The 23,632-nt window shown below is 36.5% G+C and overlaps 5 protein-coding genes and 1 non-coding gene across 7 annotated transcripts; all 6 read right to left on the reverse strand.

The window, feature by feature from the left end:
* Positions 1 to 691: 691 nt before the first annotated feature.
* On the reverse strand, positions 692 to 1,879 carry LOC17879036 (ethylene-responsive transcription factor ERF043). Its single transcript, XM_006282755.2, has one exon. It carries the CDS (start codon positions 1,639 to 1,641, stop codon positions 955 to 957), a length of 687 nt encoding a protein of 228 aa, XP_006282817.1. The 5' UTR covers positions 1,642 to 1,879; the 3' UTR covers positions 692 to 954.
* Positions 1,880 to 6,602: 4,723 nt separating this feature from the next.
* On the reverse strand, positions 6,603 to 9,762 carry LOC17879465 (probable glycosyltransferase At5g03795). The gene is made up of 5 exons (XM_006283238.2): positions 9,606 to 9,762; positions 8,466 to 9,162; positions 8,240 to 8,370; positions 7,553 to 7,901; positions 6,603 to 7,451 (listed from the first exon to the last, which is right to left on the reverse strand). The coding sequence occupies exons 2-5, from the start codon at positions 9,048 to 9,050 to the stop codon at positions 6,792 to 6,794; spliced, it is 1,725 nt and encodes a 574-aa protein (XP_006283300.2). The 5' UTR covers positions 9,051 to 9,162; positions 9,606 to 9,762; the 3' UTR covers positions 6,603 to 6,791.
* A 443-nt stretch (positions 9,763 to 10,205) lies between these two features.
* On the reverse strand, positions 10,206 to 13,253 carry LOC17877404 (VAN3-binding protein). The gene is made up of 8 exons (XM_006283738.2): positions 13,207 to 13,253; positions 12,813 to 13,117; positions 12,176 to 12,241; positions 11,277 to 11,643; positions 11,004 to 11,171; positions 10,871 to 10,920; positions 10,715 to 10,772; positions 10,206 to 10,587 (listed from the first exon to the last, which is right to left on the reverse strand). The coding sequence occupies exons 1-8, from the start codon at positions 13,244 to 13,246 to the stop codon at positions 10,367 to 10,369; spliced, it is 1,275 nt and encodes a 424-aa protein (XP_006283800.1). The 5' UTR covers positions 13,247 to 13,253; the 3' UTR covers positions 10,206 to 10,366.
* A 918-nt stretch (positions 13,254 to 14,171) lies between these two features.
* On the reverse strand, positions 14,172 to 17,189 carry LOC17877607 (tocopherol cyclase, chloroplastic). Its single transcript, XM_006283478.2, has 10 exons — positions 16,885 to 17,189; positions 16,420 to 16,664; positions 16,123 to 16,202; positions 15,829 to 15,905; positions 15,571 to 15,740; positions 15,314 to 15,411; positions 15,096 to 15,203; positions 14,879 to 14,995; positions 14,635 to 14,784; positions 14,172 to 14,523 (listed from the first exon to the last, which is right to left on the reverse strand). Exons 1-10 carry the CDS (start codon positions 17,139 to 17,141, stop codon positions 14,344 to 14,346), a joined length of 1,482 nt encoding a protein of 493 aa, XP_006283540.2. The 5' UTR covers positions 17,142 to 17,189; the 3' UTR covers positions 14,172 to 14,343.
* A 595-nt stretch (positions 17,190 to 17,784) lies between these two features.
* TRNAS-CGA lies at positions 17,785 to 17,866 on the reverse strand. Its single transcript has one exon. It is a non-coding gene; the product is annotated as a tRNA-Ser (tRNA).
* Positions 17,867 to 18,134: 268 nt separating this feature from the next.
* LOC17879821 (TOM1-like protein 9) lies at positions 18,135 to 23,166 on the reverse strand. Of its 2 annotated transcripts, none has more exons than XM_023778339.1 (10): positions 22,826 to 23,166; positions 22,418 to 22,496; positions 22,021 to 22,119; positions 21,817 to 21,930; positions 21,452 to 21,612; positions 21,173 to 21,254; positions 20,935 to 21,020; positions 20,128 to 20,325; positions 19,367 to 19,806; positions 18,135 to 19,221 (listed from the first exon to the last, which is right to left on the reverse strand). In XM_023778339.1, the coding sequence occupies exons 1-10, from the start codon at positions 22,924 to 22,926 to the stop codon at positions 18,563 to 18,565; spliced, it is 2,019 nt and encodes a 672-aa protein (XP_023634107.1). In that variant the 5' UTR covers positions 22,927 to 23,166; the 3' UTR covers positions 18,135 to 18,562. The 2 variants fall into 2 exon arrangements, with proteins under 2 accessions (XP_023634107.1, XP_006283262.1); XM_006283200.2 differs by having other exon boundaries at positions 18,135 to 19,224.
* Positions 23,167 to 23,632: the final 466 nt, after the last annotated feature.

Consider the following 23,632-nt stretch of genomic DNA (forward strand, 5'->3'; position numbering starts at 1 on the left):
CTGTCAGTTTACAGTATAATAACCCTCTGTAAAGTATAACAATACGAAACCAATTTATTAATCAAAATCTAGAGATCATAGGCATGATATATTAAAAGAATAATTAGGAGAGTGACAATCATTATTACATACTACTGATTAACTACCTCATATTATAGATTTACGGCCAACACAATTTACACAAAAATTGTTGGAATTTTTACTGTAGTAGACTAGTTAAAAAAATGGTCATAAATCTGCGCTGTCACGAAGTTGTAAACACATAAAAATCATGCTACAAATTTTTGTCTAAAACCGTCAAATTGTTCATATACATATGAACGGTTTGACTTTTGTTTACTTGTGATATTAAATTGTTGATATTAGTTTAGTTATATATTCAACTAAGCTCGTAGTGTGTATAGTCTATTTTGTTGTGGAAGCTCTAGCAAATGTGAAAATCTGAATATGCTAACGAAATGGGGGTTATGTCAAACATCAATATAAATGTTGTCCAAGCTTTGAGACCATATTCCTATTTTTTTCATTTGTAACAATCAACAGACCAAAGTAGTACTATTGAATCAAGATTGTGACTCATCGAGGACATTAATACAAACCAGACTACATCATGTTTTGGGTGTATACTGACTAGCGAGGAGTCTCTCAAACCATCTCTTTGCAAAAAAAAGAAATAATGAAAACTGGAAGAGTTACAAAGTCATTATTCCCGGCTAAAACCCATAGCAAAATATACACACTTAACTGACTAGGAGTAGGAGAAGAAGAAGAACATAAAAAAAAAAAGTTATCTAATTCCACAAACATCATCATCATCATCTCCTTAGAGAGAGAGAGATATCTCACTCAAAGCAAAAACAGAGAGAATCTCATCAAAACTAAACCTCCCTCTTAAAAAAAAAAGAAGTAAAAAGAGAACATATTATGGGAAAAATATGTTATATGTTTGGGTATTCAGGGAAAGTGTTTCCAAGATTCGAAAACTGAAGAGTTCAAGGAAGAAGAAGCATTGTTGTTATACGTAAAATCGTCTGCTTCCGTACCGGTTAACCAAGGAGGCATGTACACTAACTCTTCCAACGAGTCAAAACACACGAACTCGTTCGACTCGTTTAAACTCGTGCCTAGACTCGGTAACTCAACTATCTCTTCCAGGTCGTCCGATACTGCACTTTCCTCAATGCTCGTCACAGAGAACGATGAGAACGACGCCGTCTCGCTACTCTCACTACTCTTGTTCGACGTCGTTTCGCCTGTCTCACTGCTCTCCGACCTTTTATCCGTCGTCGTTTCGCTCGTCTCTGCCTCGGAACGAAGCGGCGTCGTGTCGAAGTCCATGAGAGCGGCTTTGGTCGCCGCAGCTCTGACGTCGCGAGGGCTTAGCGAAACGGGTCGGGGCAAAAAGTCAGAGAGCTCAGGGAAATTGAGAATGGCTGAGGTTCCTTTGATGCTCATAGCCGCCACGTCGTGAGCACGCATAGCCATCTCCGCCGTCGGGAAAGTCCCCAGCCAGATTCTCGATTTCTTCCTCGGCTCACGAATCTCCGACACCCATTTTCCCCAGCTCCTCATACGGACTCCACGGTACACGGGCTGCTTACTACTTTCCTTCTTCTCCTTTTCCGAAGACGAATCCTCCATTGCTAATCTGAAAGGTTGAACCTTTTTTTCGTTTTTCTCAAATGCCGTCCAAGTGTTCGACAAAATGTCAAAGAGTCTGGTTTTTTTTTTTGGTATAGATTCGGGTTGTTGTAAAAAGAAAGAAATTTAAGGCAAAAGGAGTGAGAGTTGAGACAATTATATTTTGGGGGTGTAAGGGTTTTTTATTTATAAAAAGATACTTCTTGTTTGTATCATTATTTAGTGAAAAAAAAATTCAAGTTCTTGTTTTTGGAATGTTTCCAAACTCTCTCCCTCAACAATGATATTTAATCAAAATGATATTTTTGAAGTTTTAACTCACAATTTATATAACATACCTCCTCTGCGTAGTAGTATACTGTACGTGGTGGAATGAGAGGGACCATAGGTTATATATCTTACCTACGAGGTTGGTGTGTATAAAAAAAATTACGATTATTGTTCTCTCTAAAAAGTATCTTTTCTTTTTTAGTATAACGCGAAACACGATATGTTTTTTTAATCTTTTGCTTTTTCGTGATGTGACGAGTTATACCAAGTTCGTAGATTTTCTTATTTATAGTATTTTTCTTTACTTAATAAGAAACTCTCTGATCATATCTTTGTTTAATTTGTAAGATAACGTGCAGAACTGGAAGGAACCTACTACGGTATAGTACGTAGTCACCAGTTTGTGTTGGATTTTATTGAACTCATTAGTAGAAACTAGAAAGAAAGAATTTGCTTTTAATATTTTTCGTTATTACTACTACAACTCCAAAACAATGTACGGTTTTTTTTAACGATAAGAAACATAAATGACTTTGGTCAAGTCGGCAAGCCTCGGAGTAGGATGTACTGACTTCTTGCTATCAAGTACGTGCATTTAATCGCTGCCTTCTCGAACCGCTCTATTCGTTCCAAAAACCTTTAAAAAAAATTAGAGTGAGATATACTATTATTCTTAACTTTACCATAAGATAAGTTAAGTACAGTAATCATTTACGATAAGTTTGATAACACAAACAATCTAAAGTCAAAATAGGTAAACATAGAAATAACTAATAAGTTTCTTGGTATTTTACTACAACGGGACACAGCATTGCAAGCCAACTTTAAGAACAAAATTTGGTCATATATCATCATGACATCCATCCTAAAGAGACTATGGAAATCAAACATTTACCCGAAACTATTTTACAGTCTAAAAAACTTTTTATAATGTGCCTAGTTTCCCTTTGTAGTCTCATTTTTCTAATGACTGTAAACCCAAGTTAAATATTATAAAAAAGATAGGGAAATGATGTTATAGAAAGAATTATATACTTTGTGTCGGCTAGAGACGGATGATAATATTATAATTCTGTTAGCGAAAAATCACCCAAGGTGAGTAATTTGTCATGCAAAATAAATATACCATCATTGCAATGGATCTAATCAAAGATTATATATTATTTATCATGGGTGAAACAGTCGTTTTCAAAATTTGCTTCGGTGGTAGGGTTCTAAAAAGCCTTCATATTTAAAAAGTTGTCCCGATTATCACATCGTCAATAATGTCGACAATGGCAAATAGTTGATAACTCGGACTTTTCAAGTTTTGTTGCTTTTATGTCATTGCGAAGAAAATATATTTGATGAGATCTCATTCATCTATCTGTGTAATTTGCAGGACTGTTTGTTTTTTTTCAGATATGTAAGAAGAAACTCATAAGATCGGATGATAAAAGGCTGAAGCCGTATTTATCCATGACTATATATATGCACTGTAGCTTATCAAATCAATTAAAATTTCTGAACAAAGTTTTTCTGTACTATATAAATGAATCAAATTTAATATAATATGCACGATAGCTTATATATATATATATATATATACATCATGCACGTCGATCGTGCATATTATTCGGCTATATGAGGATTTCACTTAAAGTTCTTAATTAGCCAATACGTACGGATTTACTCAATCTGTTTGTGTGTGTGTGCGTGGGCGTATGATGTGTTGCGAACTTACAGCCAAGGCTTTTTGTATTTTTGTTTAGTGAGCTTTTGTTTGTTTATGCTATCAGGTAACTTATTAGGTTTATGTTTTAACAACAATAAGGCATACAAAATATTCTTTCTATTCTTGACAAATGATTTTTAAGCAAGTGATAAAAAGTATGTTTTTTTTTTACAGAGATATAGAAAACCAAACCAAACAAGTGATTCTTGAATCCTATGCACATTTCTTTCATCGTCTTCCATTAACCTCCTCGCACAAGTACAACCAACATCCGCACAAGTTTCGTTTTTTTCTCTTCACAATTTTACTTTTTTTTTTTTTTTGTCATCTCATAATTTTACTATTTGTCGGCGTCATCATGCACCTTTTCTTTATTTTGTTTTTTTGTTTTGTTTTTCTTCTCCACCCACTAATAGTATGTGTGAGCTGGAATCAGATACCAACAGCCCAAAATATTGAATGGATTTTTTTCTATAATAAATGCCCACGAATTTTCATTAATTCCAAAAATTAGAAGAAAACAAAGAATAGAAAAATAGTACAAAGAGAGTGAATACAATAAGTCGACAAAATGTCGAAGAAGAACAAAAAAAATAATAACAATAGTATTTTTTTTAATTAAGAAAAAAAAGTTGTACGGAGGAAGATAAAAAGCCAGCTGTCAAGCTAAGCCTACGACACTGTTGGTGACTTTCTCGACAGCTTTGGACCCTCTCTCTTTTCCTTGACTACGGTTCACGCACCGCGTTACACGTGTCGTAACCTCGACCAATCAAGACCTCACGTGATTCAATTATTACACCCTGCCCCCTGCCACCATATTACAAATTTTTATAAGCTTTGTAGTATTTTTTTATATATATATATTAAATTGTCATTCATAGAGTAAAAAGTACAATATATATATGACTAGTCGACAAAAAGAAAAACAAATATATCAGTAAGAAAATAAGAATTGTGAGATGAGATGCATAATAGAAGAAGAAGAGTAGGAGACCCAAAAAAAAAACAAAAAACTCGAGAAGCATGAAAACCTCTGTCTCACACTGAAGAAAGTTGTATGTATGTATATAGGAGAGTTACTTTGTCAAATTATTGAGCATTTTAGAGATTTTTGTACACGCCAGTTTCTCTATCGCAAGCAACCAAGATTATGTATAGTAACGGGATAGAGCACATATGTGATATGTCATTAGGGGTCTAGCATACAAATTTGGGTGGTAAAATGAGATATGAACTTTCAATCTCTTTTGGCTTTTTCCCCAAACTTATTTCAGAGCTTTGTTGGTTTTCTCGTTCAGTCTGGGGTTTGGATAGTAACTACGTACACTAATAAATATGTTGGATACAACCACAAAATTGTTATATTGTATTGATTGTAGCCTAGGTTTCATCATCATCACCATCATCTCTTGAGCGTTTCAGCTTATTATTTTCATTCAGATCGTGTTAGACCTTTATATTTCCATTCTAAACCATCCTAGATTTTGCTGATACTCAAATGTTTTTTTTTCTATTAAAAATTGGATTGTTTAAAGTTGGATCTTTGTATATCAGAGTCTGTGTGTATTTGTTCTTGCTTGTATATACATAAATATAATTAACTATAGTTTAATGTAATAAACTAAGACAATTAAATACGGAAACTAAACATTTGTAATTCAAAAACAGAATTTTTATTTTTTATTTTTTTTGCTATTAAACAGACATTACGCATACATTAAATAGAATGACGACTTTATCAAACAAATATGTTAGCAAAGTTGACAGTGATATTCAATTATTCAAAAGCAGTAGACAACTGAATTTAAAAGTAACTACAGTAATATTCTAGGTTACAACTAGATTAAATTACACAAATTTGTGGCCCCTCGAATTTGAATGATAAAAAATGAGACCTGAAGCATGGGCTTTCACCAGCGTGAGCCCTCATGGTTCAGAAGAATATTTGCTAACTAAAAAAAAAAGCCATTGAGACGAGCTTGTTTTCAAGATTCTTCTCGATCCTTGCCTTTGCGCCTGGGGGGATCCTAGGCCCAAAATTATTAACCAAATTTGGGAACACATTTTTAAGGGCTGCCTCGCTCTTGCTTTTACCATTACGTTACAGGAGGATTTGATGAACAAATGTTTTTCAGTTTTTTTTTTTTTTTTTTTTCTTTGTTTCAATCTTTTCATATCTACTAGACATTGTACGTGTCTTGGTGATCGATCTTAGTACAATTGATGTTTAAATTAGGAAAGAAATGAAAAAAAATATTCATGCACACACACATACTTACGTTATGTGGTCCTCTTTAGAAATAATTCGTGCAGATGATAGTTACAAGCAATACCAGATCTGGTCCAAATTAGGGTGCTGGCTTTTAACGTAGGACACAATATAACCCAAAAAGAGATATTCCACTTTTGATCAGGACGAAAAATACAATTTACAATTAGATGTACTCCATTAAATTCAAGCCTGACCAATCAAACGAAGTGCATAAGTCACACCTATATTGAAAAAGTATCCCCATCGTTTAAGTTGTGTCCGACAAATGTTTGTCGTCGCCTATCCACAAGTCAATTACGTTAACGTTCTTTTTAGAAAGCTGAATCAAAATCGAAGATCCTTCATGGCTCCTTTCCCTGTTTTGGGACCTAATGATTGATCCTTTTCAACCGGCAACATGAAGTTGATGATTATATGTTTGTTTGCCATTCATGATGAAGATCTTACGAAAGCAGGTGTTCATTCACTGAAGTGGAGCATAACAAATTTGATTCTGACGTTTTTGTATTGACCTGTGCGAACACCAGAAAAACGTTGTTGAAGGCGATAGATAGTGTTTTAAGCTCTTAATTCAAAAGAATTAAGAATAGACATTGTTGGAGATATATATATTCTCAAGAAGATCAAAGGTTCTCAAGTTTGTTATATATTTTACAGTGAAAGAACTATGAAGCGTGTCATAATGTGGGCGATGTAAAGTGATTGATGATGAGCTTAAAAAAGGTGTCTTGATACTGTGTGTAGCCAAATTGCTCAGTGGTTTATACTTTACAGTGATGAAACAACACAATTAGAGAAATTGTGGGGTTTTGCAACCCCCCTTTTTGCTATATTAACCAATGAATCTCTGTTAATTACTTTGTTCTGCCGTCTCAAACCTACTCTGTGGTATCAGCTTTGAAAAACTCTGTTGTACCAAATGGAGTGAAGTATCATATGAAATATATCGAATCTCTCCGGTTTAGAATGCCAAAGGAAATGCTTCTGCACCATCTTGACTCTCATCTGCATCTCTCTATACCTTTCATCAGTTATGGACACTAATATGTTCTTCAAATCAGGAATATCTTTCTCCAACACAAATACCGCAAAAGACTCCCAGTTTAGGACTTCAAAGAAGGGAGGCACGAAGTTATCGGATATGATAACCGGGACACACTCATAGAACAATGCCTCCACTACCCTAGGGCTATTGACTTCATGCCCTTTTGGGCAGATGCAATACTTGGTGCTCTTCATGTACTCCATATAACTCTTTTTTCCTTTAGATTTGGGTATCTCACTGAATATTTTCATGTCTGGATCTCTGTTACCTCCCCAGTTTTGCAATAAGAGAGGTCTAAGGTAACCATGCATTCCGCCTGCAAAGAAGGCAAGTATTTGCCTTTGTGAAATAGGTTTGCCTCCGAGAGCCCTAAGCGGTCTCCTGGGAACAAGAATAGTTGTCTCAGGAAGAGCTACATCTTTACCAAACACAAAACCTTCTGACACATCAGAATTGCATAGTGCTCTGATGCACTTGGCCATGTACTGCCTCGTTTCAGAAGGAGCCTGAAAGCATGGATTCAATACAAAGAAGAAGCGGATCAAATGGGGTTCACCGAGATCACAAAACAGTAGCATAGTAGATAAAGTAGAATTAGAAAGAATACCCAGTCATGACAAGCGACCAGAAAGTGATCAGATCCTCCAGTTCTATTCCAGAAATTATATTTCGAGGAAATCATATCCAAGTAGTTCTTCAAAAACTCAATGAGATTCTTATCACTGTGAGAACCGGGGACGTATAGAGTTTCTTCCAACATTTTAGAGCTGAAAGGAAGATAAAATAAGTGAGCTTTACGCGGGTTCTTTGTGACAAATGTTTTGCTGGCCTTGAGCTGTTTCATAAACCATCCCTCAGAAGCATATATTCCTTTCAACACCGGCTTATGCAGTACAGGTCTTTTGCCTTCCCTGTAGACATATACTTTGAGCTTTTTCTCCATTAGATCATAGCTCCTGCATTGTGAAAAATATAGAAGAAGAGACACATAAATCCAGCTAGATAAAAAATCATAGCAATTTGACCAAAGCGAAAGCACCTATACAAAGATCCTCACAACTGAAAATACCAAATAGGAGATCAAAGATCCATCCAGAGAAAGACAAGTGAAACACAACAGGAATACTGTAGCTTCTCTAAAGAGTACAGTTTTGTGGTAATAGTCTATCTTACCTAGAAGATTCCATGATTAATGATGACATTCTCAGCCAGAAGAGCAGAAAAAAAAAAAAAATATACCCAGTAGATACAGATGAAAGCAATCAAAAGGCATAAAATTATCAAATTAACTAACCTTTTGAACACGGACAGATTCCAATAGAGAGGAGCATGCAGGAAAGGGTCGTTCTCTATTAGCGGTGGGTTCTCAATTTGAATTCTTGCTGATAACAGCTCTTGATCAACTGTGGAAGACCGTTTTAATCTCTGCAATAGACAAGAAAACATGAATATTAAACTACGGAGGTGTAGTAGTAGAAACAAGACAACTAGGTGCCTTACCGGAGATTAAAAACACATACCAAGGAGACATGAGAAGTGTGGCTTTGATGCAACAAATTCATCATCTCAGTGATAGAAACCACTCCAGAATTTGACACCTTCATAAAACTTTTAACCTGTGAGGAAAGATTATCAACAGAAGGATCAGACTTGCTCTCCAGAATCTCCACTTGCCTAGTATTTTCATAAGCAATATCAGCATCTTCCACTATCGTCTCGGAACTCTCGTTTGAGCTGCTCCTTGTTCCAGGAAGCAAATCAAGAGTTTCCTTGTCTTTTGCATCGTCTGTCAAACTCTGACGGGATTGATTAGTGTCATTTTTATCAGAGCCAACTACATGGTCTTCCTGTGGAACAGTTCTTTCCCCAAGTATAGGGTCTTCTTTCGAACCAGTTATCTCTCCTTCAGCGGATATTGAACTACTAAAATACAACAATTCAGCACCGGATGGTCTGATAGGGGGTTCAGTGCTTTCATTGATTGACACCAGGAACTTATCTTCAGAAGGTAAAGAGAAGATGGCACCATCATAGAAACGTATGTTTACAAATTGGAAGACTGTGATAAAAACGAAAACGACACCAGCAAATCGTAACAATTTCATAGCATCTTCCAGATTCAGGTGGCAAACGTATAGTATGTTGCCACAAAATTCAACATGTACACTCCATGATGTCAAAAACCCTATATCACCATCTCTTAACCACAAATCAAATCTGCAAGGGATATATAGAATAAAACACACACACGAATTGGATGTTACAACTGAATATATATTACTGTAAATGGATTCATATCCCGAGACATCAATACGAAAGTAACATTTTTTCTATGCTGGAACGAATCTATCACTCATTGGTCGGAGAATTGGAAGCTAACGAGCCTGAATCGAAACAAATTAGAAAGGAAAAAACTCAATTCCTGCAGCTAATTTTTTTAGGGGGGTTATGATTAGTTCTTCTAAATAGTGAAAACAGAAAAATAAAATTGGAAACATGAAAAGAGAGATGTTGAAGAAGTGACAGATAGAAGATAAACTTGTAAGATACAAACAATACAAACAACAGCACTGAACTATAGAAGAAGATTAGCTCAGATGAACTTTGACAAGCAAAGCAATTTGTATCCTAAATAGAAGTAGAGTGGAAAGATGTATTACCGATACTGATTGTGACATGAACCGGTGAGGAGGGATTTAACAGAAGCTGCTGCTCTCAATCGATCACAAGGAAGAAACTGATTGAGAAGAAAGAAAGAGAGAGAGAGGGAATTTTTTTTATTTCTATTTCTTACACTTTTCCTTTTTCCCGTTAAAACAAAAATAAAAATAAAATCCAGCTGTAAACAAATAGCGTAAGTGTGACCGAAGATCAATTAATAACCATATATTCTGTGATTAATTAATATAAATACTTTATTACAGTGTACTTTTGTACGTAGATAGCAATAGCATTAAACATAATCTTTTTTCTTTCCCCTAGTGTCTCTTTTATTTATATGATGTCAAAAAGAAAAAGAAATATAGTTTATTAAAAAATATAATAGATAGTTTCTTTTCCCTCCGGCAAATACTAAGAATTTTATTTTATTTGAACCGTAAATCTAAATAAAATAATCTAATTTATACTTATGTTTTTACATTTTTAAATACTAACCGGATTTTTTGATTAGATTTTATAAGTTTTACTTCTTTTTTTTGCGTGTTATGTAAATTTAACATACATTCTATTTTATCATTTGATAGTTAGAGTCTTAGAGATTTCACAAGTGATGACCATGTTAAAATTTTAGTTTAAGGAAAAAACAAAAAAAAATCACACCAGACACAAACATACTTCGCTCAACACACATGAAAACGACAAGTTCAATCTTCAACACATGATGTTCAATCATGAAATAGTACGTATTTTGATCCAAACCCTAATGTTCCCAGTGATGAACGCTAGAACCGATTTCAAGTGAGTTAAGCAGCTGTTGAATCCCCTCTATCCACATTTGCTTCTCTCTTTTGTTACCACATTCGAATTCTATCACTCTTTCGACGGTTTTCACACCAAAGTAGGCTCTCCGCTCCATCATTTTTTCTACTCGTCCTCTATGCGCCCATTCTGGTATATCTCGGCACACTCCACTAACAACGCCTAGAGCCAAAAAAACACCAATCAAACGAATCTTGGTTTATACATACAAGGTAAGACGTACGAATACAATGATCAAATTAGGAATGCACTAACTCGCTAGCTAGAGACTGGTTTCATATTAACTTACATTTCTTCGTCTTTGTGAAAGTTCCACCCACATGTTTGCTCTTCATTTTAAGAACCACCTATTTCAAAATCAAGAGCCTATATATGAGGAACATATAAAAAAAAGTCTTTATAGCAAATTCTAATGGAAGTTGGTTCCCAAACACAAAGAACTTACTTGCCAATTCGAATTGATGTTAAAAGATACTTGCTTCCAATGAAGATCCCCTGTCACCAAAACAGTCATCGAAACTTAACCCTTGATAGATTCATGACATGATCAAAAAAGGTTTTCTTGGATTACAAGTCACCTTTGCGGGTGCGTTTCAAAAGCTCTTCTCCTCTAGAAACGAAAGTCATCGCTCCAAAGACATTTCTGTCTTCCAATTCTACGCTCTCCTTTGTTGCATATATCATTGCTTTGCTCTCTTTATAATTCCTTTCCATTCTTGACCTTAGAATCGCAGCTCCTCGCAGTGCTTCAAAAACCAATCAACTGTTAATTTGATAACTAAAGTTGTATAGACTGATCTTTCCTCTTCTATATCACATATGGGATTCATAAAAAGGTAAATGCTACGTACCTGTAGCAGCACTTGCCGTTAAAGCCATAACGTCTCCGTTAGTCCTAGCGTTGGTGGCAGAGCTAACGGCCGTTGCGATCTGGTTATAACCTGCCCCTATCTCCCCGGCCATCTCGATGCAATGCGAAGCGATGAGAGCGGCTGCAGACGCGACCGCAACTGCAACGGTTGTTGATTCACCCGCATGCTCTGCCGACGCAACCGCGTTAGATGCAGCCGTTGCGGCTACAACCGCAGCTACTCCTGCAACCGAGACTGCGGCGTGGATCTCAGCGTTGCGAGTTCGGGTTTCTTGTTTCTTCTTCTCCTTCTGATCCTTCAATCTTCTCCCCATTGTTTTTCCTCTTATCATGCTCTTGTACAGATGCTGCATCGTGCATGCATATTACACTTGTGTAAATGTCATTAATATTTCTATAGTTTCAACTTGATATTTCTATTATTTTATTCCAAAGAGTGTAAGAAACTTGGATGCTAAAATGTTACTGTGACGATCTTATTTATCTATATTTGCTTAATATGTATGTTTGATTTTCATAATATTCTATAGTAATAATCTCATCATGGCAATGCAAGTTGGATTGTCAGCAATTTATAAATTGTTTCCGATTCAAATTATTTCGAACTAAAGAAATAACCACATCCGATCATCCGCATATGTACTCACTACGTTACCTTTTTTTTTTTCTTTTTTTTTAATTGAATTTACAATTGCATGAAATCAATCATGACAAATTATATTGCCTTTCTCTTTTCTCTTGGTTAACTTTTTTTTTTTTTTTTTGATGTAACCAAAATTTCCAAAACCAGCCAGCTTTTTTTCTTCTTTACGTCGACTAAAGATATGATTGATTTGGAAAAGAAGATAAACCGGACAAAATTGATTTAATAAGTCTTACCTTCATTTCTTTTCCGGTTCTTGGAGTTATTGGAGGGCTGGTCTTGTTTCCTATTTGCGGCAGCAGCTGCAAAAATGATTTTACATGTGTAAATTTTGTTTCCTTTTTCTTGTCAACATTTAAAATGAACCGTGAGTTTAATATTTAAGTAACAAAAACTATAACTAAAGTTAGGCTTTTGGTAAAATCGAGTTAATTCTGAACTCAACATAAACACACACAACAACGACAACAACAACAAGTCAACAACAACTAAGAAAAAGATAGACAAAAACCTCACATAAAAGTGTTGATGCGCAAAGTTTAGTTACTTTTAAGTTTTTACCAAAATTAAATAATAAACTTGTGCAGTCGTGTGATAAAACAACAAACGAGCAAATGCGCTGAATATAAAATTTATAAATATTCAATCAAGTAAATGGCAATTTGTTGAATTACTATTAATTTGCGAATAATAGAAGAAAACTAGATAAATAATTCAGTACATTTTAAAATATTTTCAAGAAGGTTTATACAAATTATGTTGCCATTTAATTTAGTGGATATTTTCATACTTAGAAAAAAAAACAAAAAGACAATTGTTCCGAACTATAGACTAGCTGACCGGTTGAGAAAATAGGAAGAGGTAGTGACTTACAAAGTCACGAGAAGAAGCCATGGAAGTAGAATCTTCTTCGTCTTCCCTGTCTTCTCTGTTGGTGTTAACAAGCGTGGAGAGAAGAAAAGAGTTGGTGTCGGCTGCAGAATTGTTGAAGAAAGCTCTTGTGAGTTCGACGGCTGAAATGCTCCATGATCTCCCTAGAAACTCCATCGTCTCCGTCGGCGTCTCCGGTGGTAAAGCCGTCTTCACTTCACCACGGGTACTCACCATCGCTGGACCTTCTTCGTCTATGTTTTCTAGTTTTTTCCATGAATTATCTCTTCCCGTATGGCACATCATCACTAACAAAAACACACATCCACTATATATTTATTTTGACCGAGTAACGTCGTAACTAATTAAAGAGGGAGCAAATTAAAGAAGAACTTACATTGATCTTGTGTGAAGAGGGTTTTGTGCAAACTTGTCATTGTTGATAGAAAGATTTGACTGGAGAAGAATCACTATGTGACTTTGGCTTTATATGAAGAAAAAAAAGTTGAATACTCATTCCCTCTTTTTCTTTTTTTTTTTTTGGCAACGGAAAATAAATAACTTTTTTTTAATAATAACTAATATAATACATAAAGAAATATTATAAAATACAGTTTGGTCAAGTTTTGTCCTTTAATAAAGGTTTTGTTGTATATTTGATAATGTATATATAAACTCTATTATTATTAACTAGAACGCTAAAAATGAAAGTCTTTATTCTTATAGCTAACGTGATAATTCATGCTCCATTTAGAACTCACTCGCTATTAAGATCATTCACTCAACTCATGTTAGAGATAGAACATAGAAGGATTTGTTTTGATGAGCGGAAGAAAGAATATATAAAAGTAAGTGTGTGGAGCCAGAGAGAGTGCATATGTGATGATGCTATAGACAAAGTGAGCCGATATTAAGGAACTTCTTCTTTCTCCTTTTTGCCTCCCACTCATATATTTATGCATATCTAATCTAATCTAACAAGGTCGAACCTATATGATTACTAATCCATTAATACGATCGTGGTTTCTACCTAGGAACATTGAGTGGGGGGAAAACAAAAAACAAATGTAAATAACTTCCAATTGTGAGCTTGCCAAAACTTACGAGGAGGCAAGTTCTTTCATCTGTTCTTGTTGTTACTGTTGTTTTATGTCAACTTGTTGGATATTTTTGAAGCTGTAACCTTCTAATAGCAGTAAGGATTAAAACCTAAGTGAGAGTTTGATTATTTGTAAGGATTTAAAAGGAACATTCGACGAGAGAATTAATTCCGTTCTTTCTCAAAGAGTTGAAGACAAGCTGAAGAGATGGCAGAGAACCACCAAGTTTTATGTAAACAGAAGCTAAATGCATAGAATGACATAAGCGAAAGAGACCAATTGGCTTTATTGAACTATAAACTTTACACCGGCCCGTATATTTTACTACAAGGACCGAATGAACTGACCCATACAGATTAGTTACGCTAGCAATAACATAAACTCCGTCTTGATTACATGGATCTCTCTATCAACAAACAAAACACTCATTAATGTTACAGACCAGGTGGCTTGAAGAAAGGGACCAAACCAAAGGTGGTTTCAAGATCCAATGGGACCTGAAGAGCCCGTTTGAGTAGCTCGGGCGTGTTGCTCGTATCTCCTTTCCATGTCCCAAACCACGGCCCCCCTCCTATCTCCACCGCTGCCATTGAGCTCTTTGTCTCTAGTATCACCTGCATCATTATTAACCATAACCAACGTTTATAATCTTGCTTAACTGCCTTGAGAGTTGAGACTAGCTTAGACTTAAACTACAGGAATTTCTTCCCCATTTGCATGCATACCTTGCCTTTACTTCCATCATATAGCCGTTCCCATATCTGCAACTTCAATTCACCGTAACAACTATCTCTGCAAGCCGTAGCTAGCCCAACTTCTGTGGTAGGCGCACGCAGAGGTGTACCCGCTTCATCTGTTCGTGCCTCTAGTTCCACCTGCCACAAGACATTTAACGAGTGTCGGAATCTAGCCATAAGGTACATGACAAAAGTGAAACTGAATGAATTTGAGGAAGAAAAACGAATTTACCATATGGGTTTCGTTCTCTGCAGTTATATACCAATAACCCCAGGGAGACATTTCCCATCTAACAACACCATTCCATGGAACAAACTCGTACAATTTTCCATCATAGTGTACGCAAACCTGCACATTTACAAGGGTCCAAAGATTTTGAAACTGTTTGCCTTATACAGTTGAAGAATTATTCACTTTCATTGCTTAAGACGATCTAATTAGTGCATACCAGTGCAGCATTTTCAAATGTCTCAGTCAATCCAGGCAACTCCCTCAATCCGCCACCTGCAGTCAAAGCAACTTCTCCGCTTGCTCCTTCAAAGACATTACACTGGACCTGTATAGTGACATTGACGAATAAAGCTATCGATACATGTGGGTATACACAGGTCCAACTAGATGCCTAAGACTGCAACAAGAAGATAACAGTAGGATGAATTTTTTTACCCAAAACCATTTTCTTGGGAAGCCTCCACCCCAATTCTTCTCTGAATAAGAAGGTGCATCCCTAAACTCAAACCTTTCACCACCCCATTCTATCCATCCTGCAAAATCAAGAGATAAAACATAAGAACTAAAACCTGTTGATTGAAAGAGGATAATTACGCAAGTGGATGATTTCTTTCTTAATTTTCTGTTAGTACTTAGCACGCAAACTTAACCAGTCTTTTTCTACCAATTAATTCAATCAAGCAAGCTCACACCTGTGGAAAGGCCTCCTGCCATGCATATCTGCCAATGAGGCTCAAATACAGGAAAAACTGCAGGCCAGCCTGCAGTTGACTTCTGTTTGGCTCCAACATCACCCCAACCGTAAACAGGACGAGTACTATACTCCCAACGAGCAGATTTCACAATTTCCGTATAGTCAGTCCTGCCAAAACAAGCAAATTAAACACAAGAAATTTACAATAAAAATACTTAATATCCAATAACGAAAATACAGAGAAGCAGATAATTACCGGCCATCATCGCAAATGTGACCTTGATGCCAAAATGGGGTAGCTTGGAATCCTTCTGACACTCTTGTGTTGAATTCCTACAATTTAACGCTATGCTTTATATACAACATTCAAGAGAATAATAAGAGTGAAAAAAACTTGAGATTTCCCACAAGTAGAAGTAGAACACTATAATGCCTATGCTTATTTCAGATCACTGAGTATTTTAGTGAGGGGATGGAAACGGAAAGATATCTAACACATAACAGAGTAGTTAACGAGGGAGGAGGGAGAAAATAGATGTTTTGTATCAACCTCTGGTGGAACCTCCTTGTTTGGAGGCGTTGCTCCTGGCACGGCACTAAAAGTATTCCCCAAAACTAGCTCATGTCGATCTACGCAAGAGTAAAATGTTTAGGTGAGGAAGTTTCAAAGTCATGTAAACTGACGTATATGAAAGATAACAGCAGCAGCACCAAAAGATAACAAAATCCAGAAAAGACTTGGGAGACTTTCAGATCAATAACGAACATAAGTAGTAGCAGGAGAAACAAGACTCAGATTTTGATTTCTTCTTGTCATGAAACAGCAATTTAAGGACCAAGAAGTTACCTCCCCAGAAGTTGTGAGACTGCTGAGTGTATTGGCATATATACTTATCATTAGCGCCAAGAATCTGGGCTCCGACACCAGTGAACCTAGGTCCATATAGAGCCGTCTCCAATGGTGACAAACTCTGACGAAATGCAGGATTCTCCACAGAGTACATAAAGCAAAAACTCTCCCTCTTCTCTGGGATTGAAACCCTGAAGTACCATCCCTCGAAGAACTTCCTAGCTGTTCCATCGAAATGGTATCTGTATTTTTCAAAATTTCAAACAACATTGTTTGATTAGCAACTCTAGATTGCAATTTTCACAAAATTCAATTCACAATTAGTTTTCGAATGGTGAGAGAGCAAAGCAACTTAAAAAACAAATCTTTTCAACTACTTAATGGAGAAAACACATATTAAAGCAGGAAAGGAACAATATTTAAGTCCTAATCTGAAAATAGAATCGAAGTGGATGAATTTACCCACTGTGAGGAGTCCGGAGCTCGCGATTAGGAGGCGTAGGGACGTAAAGAGGTTTCACAGAGATCTTGTCGGTGTCAGATGAAGAAGTTTCACTATTCGGCGTGGAGATCGACGCAGAGACCCTAGGAATGGAGCGGGGACGAAGTTTGGCCGATTTGAACGGAACGAGTGAGCGAGTGATGGGAGATACTGGACGAGAGAGCTCAAAGGAAGATAAATTAGGGTTCATCGAAACAACCAAGCTCCGTACCTCCATTATTTGAAGAACGGATTCAGAATGAGAAAATGAATTATGCAAAAGAATGTGAAATTGTGTGTTCGGTGAGTGACAAATCATGTGAACGATATATACTGCAAAGGAGAAGAAGAAGAAGAAGAGGAAGGGAACGTGTGGCGGTAAGTACTTACGTGGCAAACCCAAAACGTAACGTATTAATTAGTTATAACATTTAACAAAATCTTTTTTGTATTTTTATTTCCTAGTCTCTCTGTTTTTTATTTTCCTTTCTGTGGCCGACTTGTTTTTTTTCTTTACTCCTTTGGGGAATTTGAATATATCAAGGGAAACTCTAACATAAACAGTAGTAAATCTGACGTTTATTAAAAAAAAATTAAAAAATAAAACAGTAGTGAATCTTAAAAAAATTAATTATAGATTCTGGGATAAAACTAGAAACAGTAGTGAAATATTTTCCCTTTGTTTAGTTGTATTTTTTTCCTTTCAAAGTAGTAACACTTTTTCTAATATTTTTAATTTGGTACAAAAATAACATATGTATAAGAAATTATAAATATATATTCCGTTGACCAAAAAAATATATATATTCCAAAATAGAATAGGTATTACCGTAATATTATTAGAGGAATCTAAAGAGAAAACTAACATAAAAATTAAAATTCGTCAACAGCAGGATTCGAACCTGCGCGGGCAAAGCCCAATTGATTTCGAGTCAATCTCCTTAACCACTCGGACATATTGACGATCTGTTTATTGTGCTTTTTGTTTGTTTAAATACAGACACATAGGATACAAGCTAACCGTCATCTTTTGATTTTCGATTCTGGACCCAGTTTTATGTTTGTTTGTACTTGCTCCTTTTGATTAATTTTATGTTTGTTTGTACTTGCTCCTTTTAATTAACACCATTGATCAGAACGTCATCGTCATCATCGCGAGTCAAGTGAGATTATACAGTGCAAACATAGTTTGACATTTCATGTCTACATAGATTAAGACATGAGAGTTGCATTCAGATACAAAGAACAAAACATCCTTAAGTAATCCTGAGAACCATGACTCTACAACTGTTATCAAACTTTATTGCCAATGGAGAAAACAAAGAAAAAGGTCTGAAAACACAAATGACATTAAAACGTCCTAAAATTGAAACCCCAGACAAACCCCAAATCGCTGAGTTGACAACAAAAGATTTTCCAGTTTTCTTTCTCTACAAGAAATATACAAATCCATTACCCGTCATAATCAACGGTAAATTATAAGGAAGAAAGATAACATATATATATATATATATATATATATATATATATATATCTATGTATCTCCCACAAGGGTAAAATCAATGATGATAGCTCAAATAAGAGAAGAAAAGAGAGTTAGCTGAGTAAAGAAAACAGAGGGTAGAGGAGACGAGTACTTATAAATGATCCGAGGATTTCTCACATGGTACCAGCTCTTCCAGAAGTCGGTTTTGTAGGCTTGAATTTGGAGATGTCAACGAGATCCCCAAATAGCTTGTCCTCTGGTTTATTTTTAGGTTTCATAGGAGGCAGATAAGATGTGGTAGATGTCGATGATGCTACCTGATGCGAATTCTGGTCTCTGATGGATAAACCATACATTTGCTGGTCCAGATATGGGCTGCTTCCTTGTTGCTGTTGATTATAGCCATAACCGTATCCTCCCATCTGGTTTCCATATGCTTGTTGCTGTTGTTGTTGTTGTTGCTGCTGGGCATAGAACTGAGCCATCATCATCTGCTGCTGCTGTTGAGGTGGATAGCCTTGCCCTTGCGCCTGATTGGGTTGGTTTGGCATGTACATACCGCTTTGTGGCATTTGAGGATATGGACTGTTGTTGTTAAACGGTTGGCCGGTTTGGGGAATTTGAGCATATGGACTGTTGTTGTTAACTGGTTGGCCGGTTTGGGGCATCTGTGTATATGGACTGTTGTTGTTAACTGGTTGAGCCTGTGTGAAGGCGGCCTGTGCCAGATGCATTTGAGGAGAAAACGGACTTCCTGACTCCGCAGTAGGACTGAAGTCTTGGTGCTGAGCTTCCCATGGGGGTGGTGGAAATGCCATATTGTCTTGGGCACCTTCTTCACATTACAAAAGTACCACAAACATAACAAATAAGGATAACATATGAGACATTTAAATTAAAACTCTCGAATCAAAAAGAGTGAAACGCCTTCTCGTTATTGAACATATTAAAAGTTGTAATATAAACTCATATTTTACCATAAGACGGCTGGTGTGGTTGTTGTGCAGGCTGATTGCTCCAGGGAGAAGAGACTCCTTGCCCGTATGACGACTGCTCAAATTGGGAATAACCCATTTGAGGAGAAAATCCGTTGGATTGTTGTAATCCGGCTTCTCCAGCTTGACTATTTGGTTGCTGGTGCGGTTGAGGATTCAAAGGAATACTCTGGGAAGCTGGATTGCCAGTTGGTGCAGTTGCAGGACTGGAATTATTAGTATTGTCTGAGAACATATCAATAAGGGCAAGTGCATTTTGATCTGATGCAGCCGGACTTGCTGGTTGAGGAGGTCCAACAGGAACAAGGGCGAGATCATCGCCACTGAGGAGGTCTATTTTAGAATTGGCTGGACCATTAGTTACAGGTGGTGCAGGGAGGGCCAACTGATTTAGAATCCCGTTACCAGAACTTGATGTAGCTCTGTAAAAGTGTTGGACATAGTACAAATCAGTAGCTATGTCATAAGACATAAGAACTTTTACCAGGTCATTTGGTCTGAAACCCGAGTTCTTACTTGGTAAGTTAAGAGAAAAATCTACACCGTTTATATGTAAATGATTAGCGTTACTCTCAAATTCATAAGCAACTTCTCGTGTTCACATCCTAAAATTGTAATAATTTTGACGTGTAAGCCATATATTGGGCTCAAGCTTGCAGCTAAGACTGGTAATCCATATCCAAATATAGGTGATTTTATCTAACAATCTTGGACGCAGAACTCTCAAGTTTGGACTAACGTACCCGTTCGCCTGATTACTGCTGTCACCAGTATCAATAAGTGGACTATCAACATCAACAAGGGATTTTCCTGTCTCGGACTTGGGCTTCTCAATTTGAGTAGAGGTGCCAGGTAATCCAGAAGCGATTGCTTCATAATTGGTTAAGACACGCTGCAAGTCGTCATTCAAAGCCAGACCTTGACCTAACAAAGACTCGTCCCTGAAAATCAAATTTCAGAGGTAAAGAAGAGTACATGGAAACATAAGCTCTAAAGCATAAAAGCAAGAGGACAAAAAAGAAAAAAATAGCATAAACGCAATTCTCATCAACTGGATTATTCGATTTGATCCTTTCAAAACGTAAAGTAAATATTTAACAGCGATAACTCAGACATGCACGGATCTGAGATAACTCTTAATGAAGTTCTCTCCCCACCTTCTTTACATAATAAATCAAAACCCACACAAAACGTGAATACTCCCTCAATCCCTCTTTGCTTTCAATCTGATACAAAGAGCTTAACCAGCTATAACCCATGGCTAATCCATGGATGCTTATTTTACTTAAGTACAACTAGAGTCTATGGGCCTCTAAACGCACACTATCTGTGCCTCTTCAGAAATCAATTGAATTACCATGGAAGTTTACAGGCATCATATTGCCCGGTGTAATATATGCAAGCATAAAAACCAATCATTCGCTGCATAATCCAGTGGTAATATGTATGCATATTTAAAGAGATTTATTACACTCCGAGCATAATAACTTATATAAGATATGAAAGAGATAACCAAAATAGAATCAGAGAGGAAAATAAAAAGCTCTTACGAAGTCGAGTTGACTAGGTGTACAACTCTTTGTTTGTATGTACGACACTGCTCCACCAAATCAACCATCACCTCCTGTTTGAGATCCTGAATAAATCCAAAAAATGAGAAGAGTGATTAACCTCAATCACAATGCCCAAAAAGAATTCAGAATATGTTCCTCTTATTAAGTATATTTTGCATTATAGCCAGCACTTGCAAAGAGATAGTTAAAACACTTTGCAACTAAATCGTGTTACCTCCTTGTTTCCAGGCTCTAATGCACTCAGCATTTCTGCAAGCACATCCATGATACCTTTTGCATTTTGAATCTCTGACATACTGAAAAAGATTTCGACATACAGCAGAATAAAATTATGAGAAGCAATAAATCCTCAGCAACAAAGGCATACATATACGTGCTAAATAAAGCAAGCAAATAGACGCAAAACCAACAAAACATACATATAAGTCCTAACTTCTATGATTTTGTTAAAACAATTTCTTAAAATAGGGGAGCTGCAACAGAAGATATCTACCTTAAAGTCGGAAATTCTGGCTCAGCTGAAGGTTCAGGCACATCATTACCAGGTCCAGCATTACGAAGATTTGGAGGGTAAGACGTCAAAGGCTGTGTTTGTGGAGGTGTGAACACAGGAGCTGATCTCTCTGATCTCTGAGGGAAAACAGCCCCAGCGCGCTGAAAGGGACATGAGTAAGCACTGGTGGTTAGGCAAGAGTAGTGGACGATTTCTAACAGAACTCACAAAGGAATCACAAAGAATTTAGTATGACACATATTTAAATTTCAATATGAGACATCTGGATATCCAGAATCAGAAACAATACTACACTGGAGGAAAAAAAACGAAACCCAAAAAGCATTTCAAACGACCAGACATACCAACAATTCCTGGTATCCTGCATAGTATTGTGGATATCTTGCCCTAGGGCCACCAAAGGCCTCTTGCCATGTATCGATAAGGACCAGAATCTTTTCTTTGACATGGAAGTCCGGCTACATGCATGGGACCAATTTGGATCAGAGAGATAAAGAGATGGAGAAAATTAATTCTTCCCAACAAGACCAAATTGGAAGAAACCTTACCTTCTTCTTAACTATTCGGACCATCTCATGAATAACACCCTTCTCAGCCACATGCATATGAACCATGTCACCACAGTTCTTCACTATAGTCTCAAGCAGCTAGAGCATAACAAATGCATAATGAGTAAATATACTATCATTGCAAGACAACGAGAAAGATGAGATTAAGTGAAAATAACTATCAGCATATCATAAAATCCTCATCGTGTACATTAGTATAATGAATAAGTAATATCTACTGATAAAGAGACAAATGCCAAAAGGATTGGAATTTGAAGCTAGATGCGTAACTAAACAAACAAGCAATCTAAATGTAGAGTTACAGAAACAACAATGGTAATTTCAACGAAGTAACGATAAAGGAAAAGAAAAAGGAGAGAGTAAGCTAGGAGCTCACAGTTAAGGCAAGGAGTTGAGCTTTAGGATTCCTACTACCAATCCGTTTTTTAACGCCTTTCACAACATCTTTTGCTTGCCTACGAAACAGTAACCAGTTTCACACATCAGGTAGGATTCGTCCCGTTAGTATAACCACTGAAATCACTGATGAAAGGAAAATAATATCCCAGCTCTAATGAAACATGATAATATCAAATTCTTCTCCAAAAAAGAAAAGAAAGATAAAAAAAAAGAAGGAAATTTGATAACCATCTTAGTGTAAAGTCTAAAACTGAACAACAAAGCCAACACAGATTCAAATCGGCATAGAGAGTATCATAAATTAACAAGAGACTAATCGAGAAGTTAAGAAGAAGGGAGGAGATAAGGAAAAACAAAAATCGGAGGGAGTAGAGAAGGAACGTACGCCGGATCGCTATTGAGCATATCACAGATCTCAAGGTTCATAGCCCAATCAGGTCCGATCAGCATCTCGCTCGTCGCTCTCTCCACCATAGCGTTAACCATCTTCGCTTTTGACCTCCCACCCAAACAACAACAGCAAAATAGAAACCTCTAGATGGGACGAACGAGAGAGAAAGAGAGAGGGACGAATAACAGGTTTTCTCAGGCGACGAAGAATTAAGCAGCCGTGTGTGAGAAGAAGATCACGCAAACGAGATTACTCCGGCGAAGAATCTCTCTCTCAGGAATTCACGCCCTTCTCTCCTCTCTCTCTCTCTTCCCTTTCTAGAAAATTGGTTTTTCCTTTTTCTCTATTATTAATTTTCGGAATGTTTTTTATTTTATTTATTATTATGTATTTTCTGTTCTTCAGATGAGATCACTCTTTTTATTTTTTTCGCGAATTATAAAAACTAAAAACGGAAAAAATAAATTAGTCGAATATCTTTAGAGAAGGTCCACTAAAAGATTAACACGTCATCTCTTTTGTGTTTTGATGACTTTGCACCAATTCATTGCTTTTCATCGGACGGTTGTTTTCACCCCACTTACAAATCAGACGGTCGTCGTTTCACTAACAAGAAGTAAATGTTAGTTATCTTTTTGGTTTTGGTTTTGGGTTTAGCTAAATATATAATAATGTGATCCAAACGTTATGAAACCGTTAAATCCAAATCTTACAAGAGTTTAATCATCAAGTAATGTAATTTGTTTTATCTTATTTTTAGTGAGTGGTGTGATACAAACCTAAACCATCTTTATCACACAT

Source organism: Capsella rubella, unplaced genomic scaffold, assembly GCF_000375325.1.
Source record: "Capsella rubella cultivar Monte Gargano unplaced genomic scaffold, Caprub1_0 scaffold_7, whole genome shotgun sequence".
NCBI classification, from domain to species: domain Eukaryota; kingdom Viridiplantae; phylum Streptophyta; class Magnoliopsida; order Brassicales; family Brassicaceae; genus Capsella; species Capsella rubella.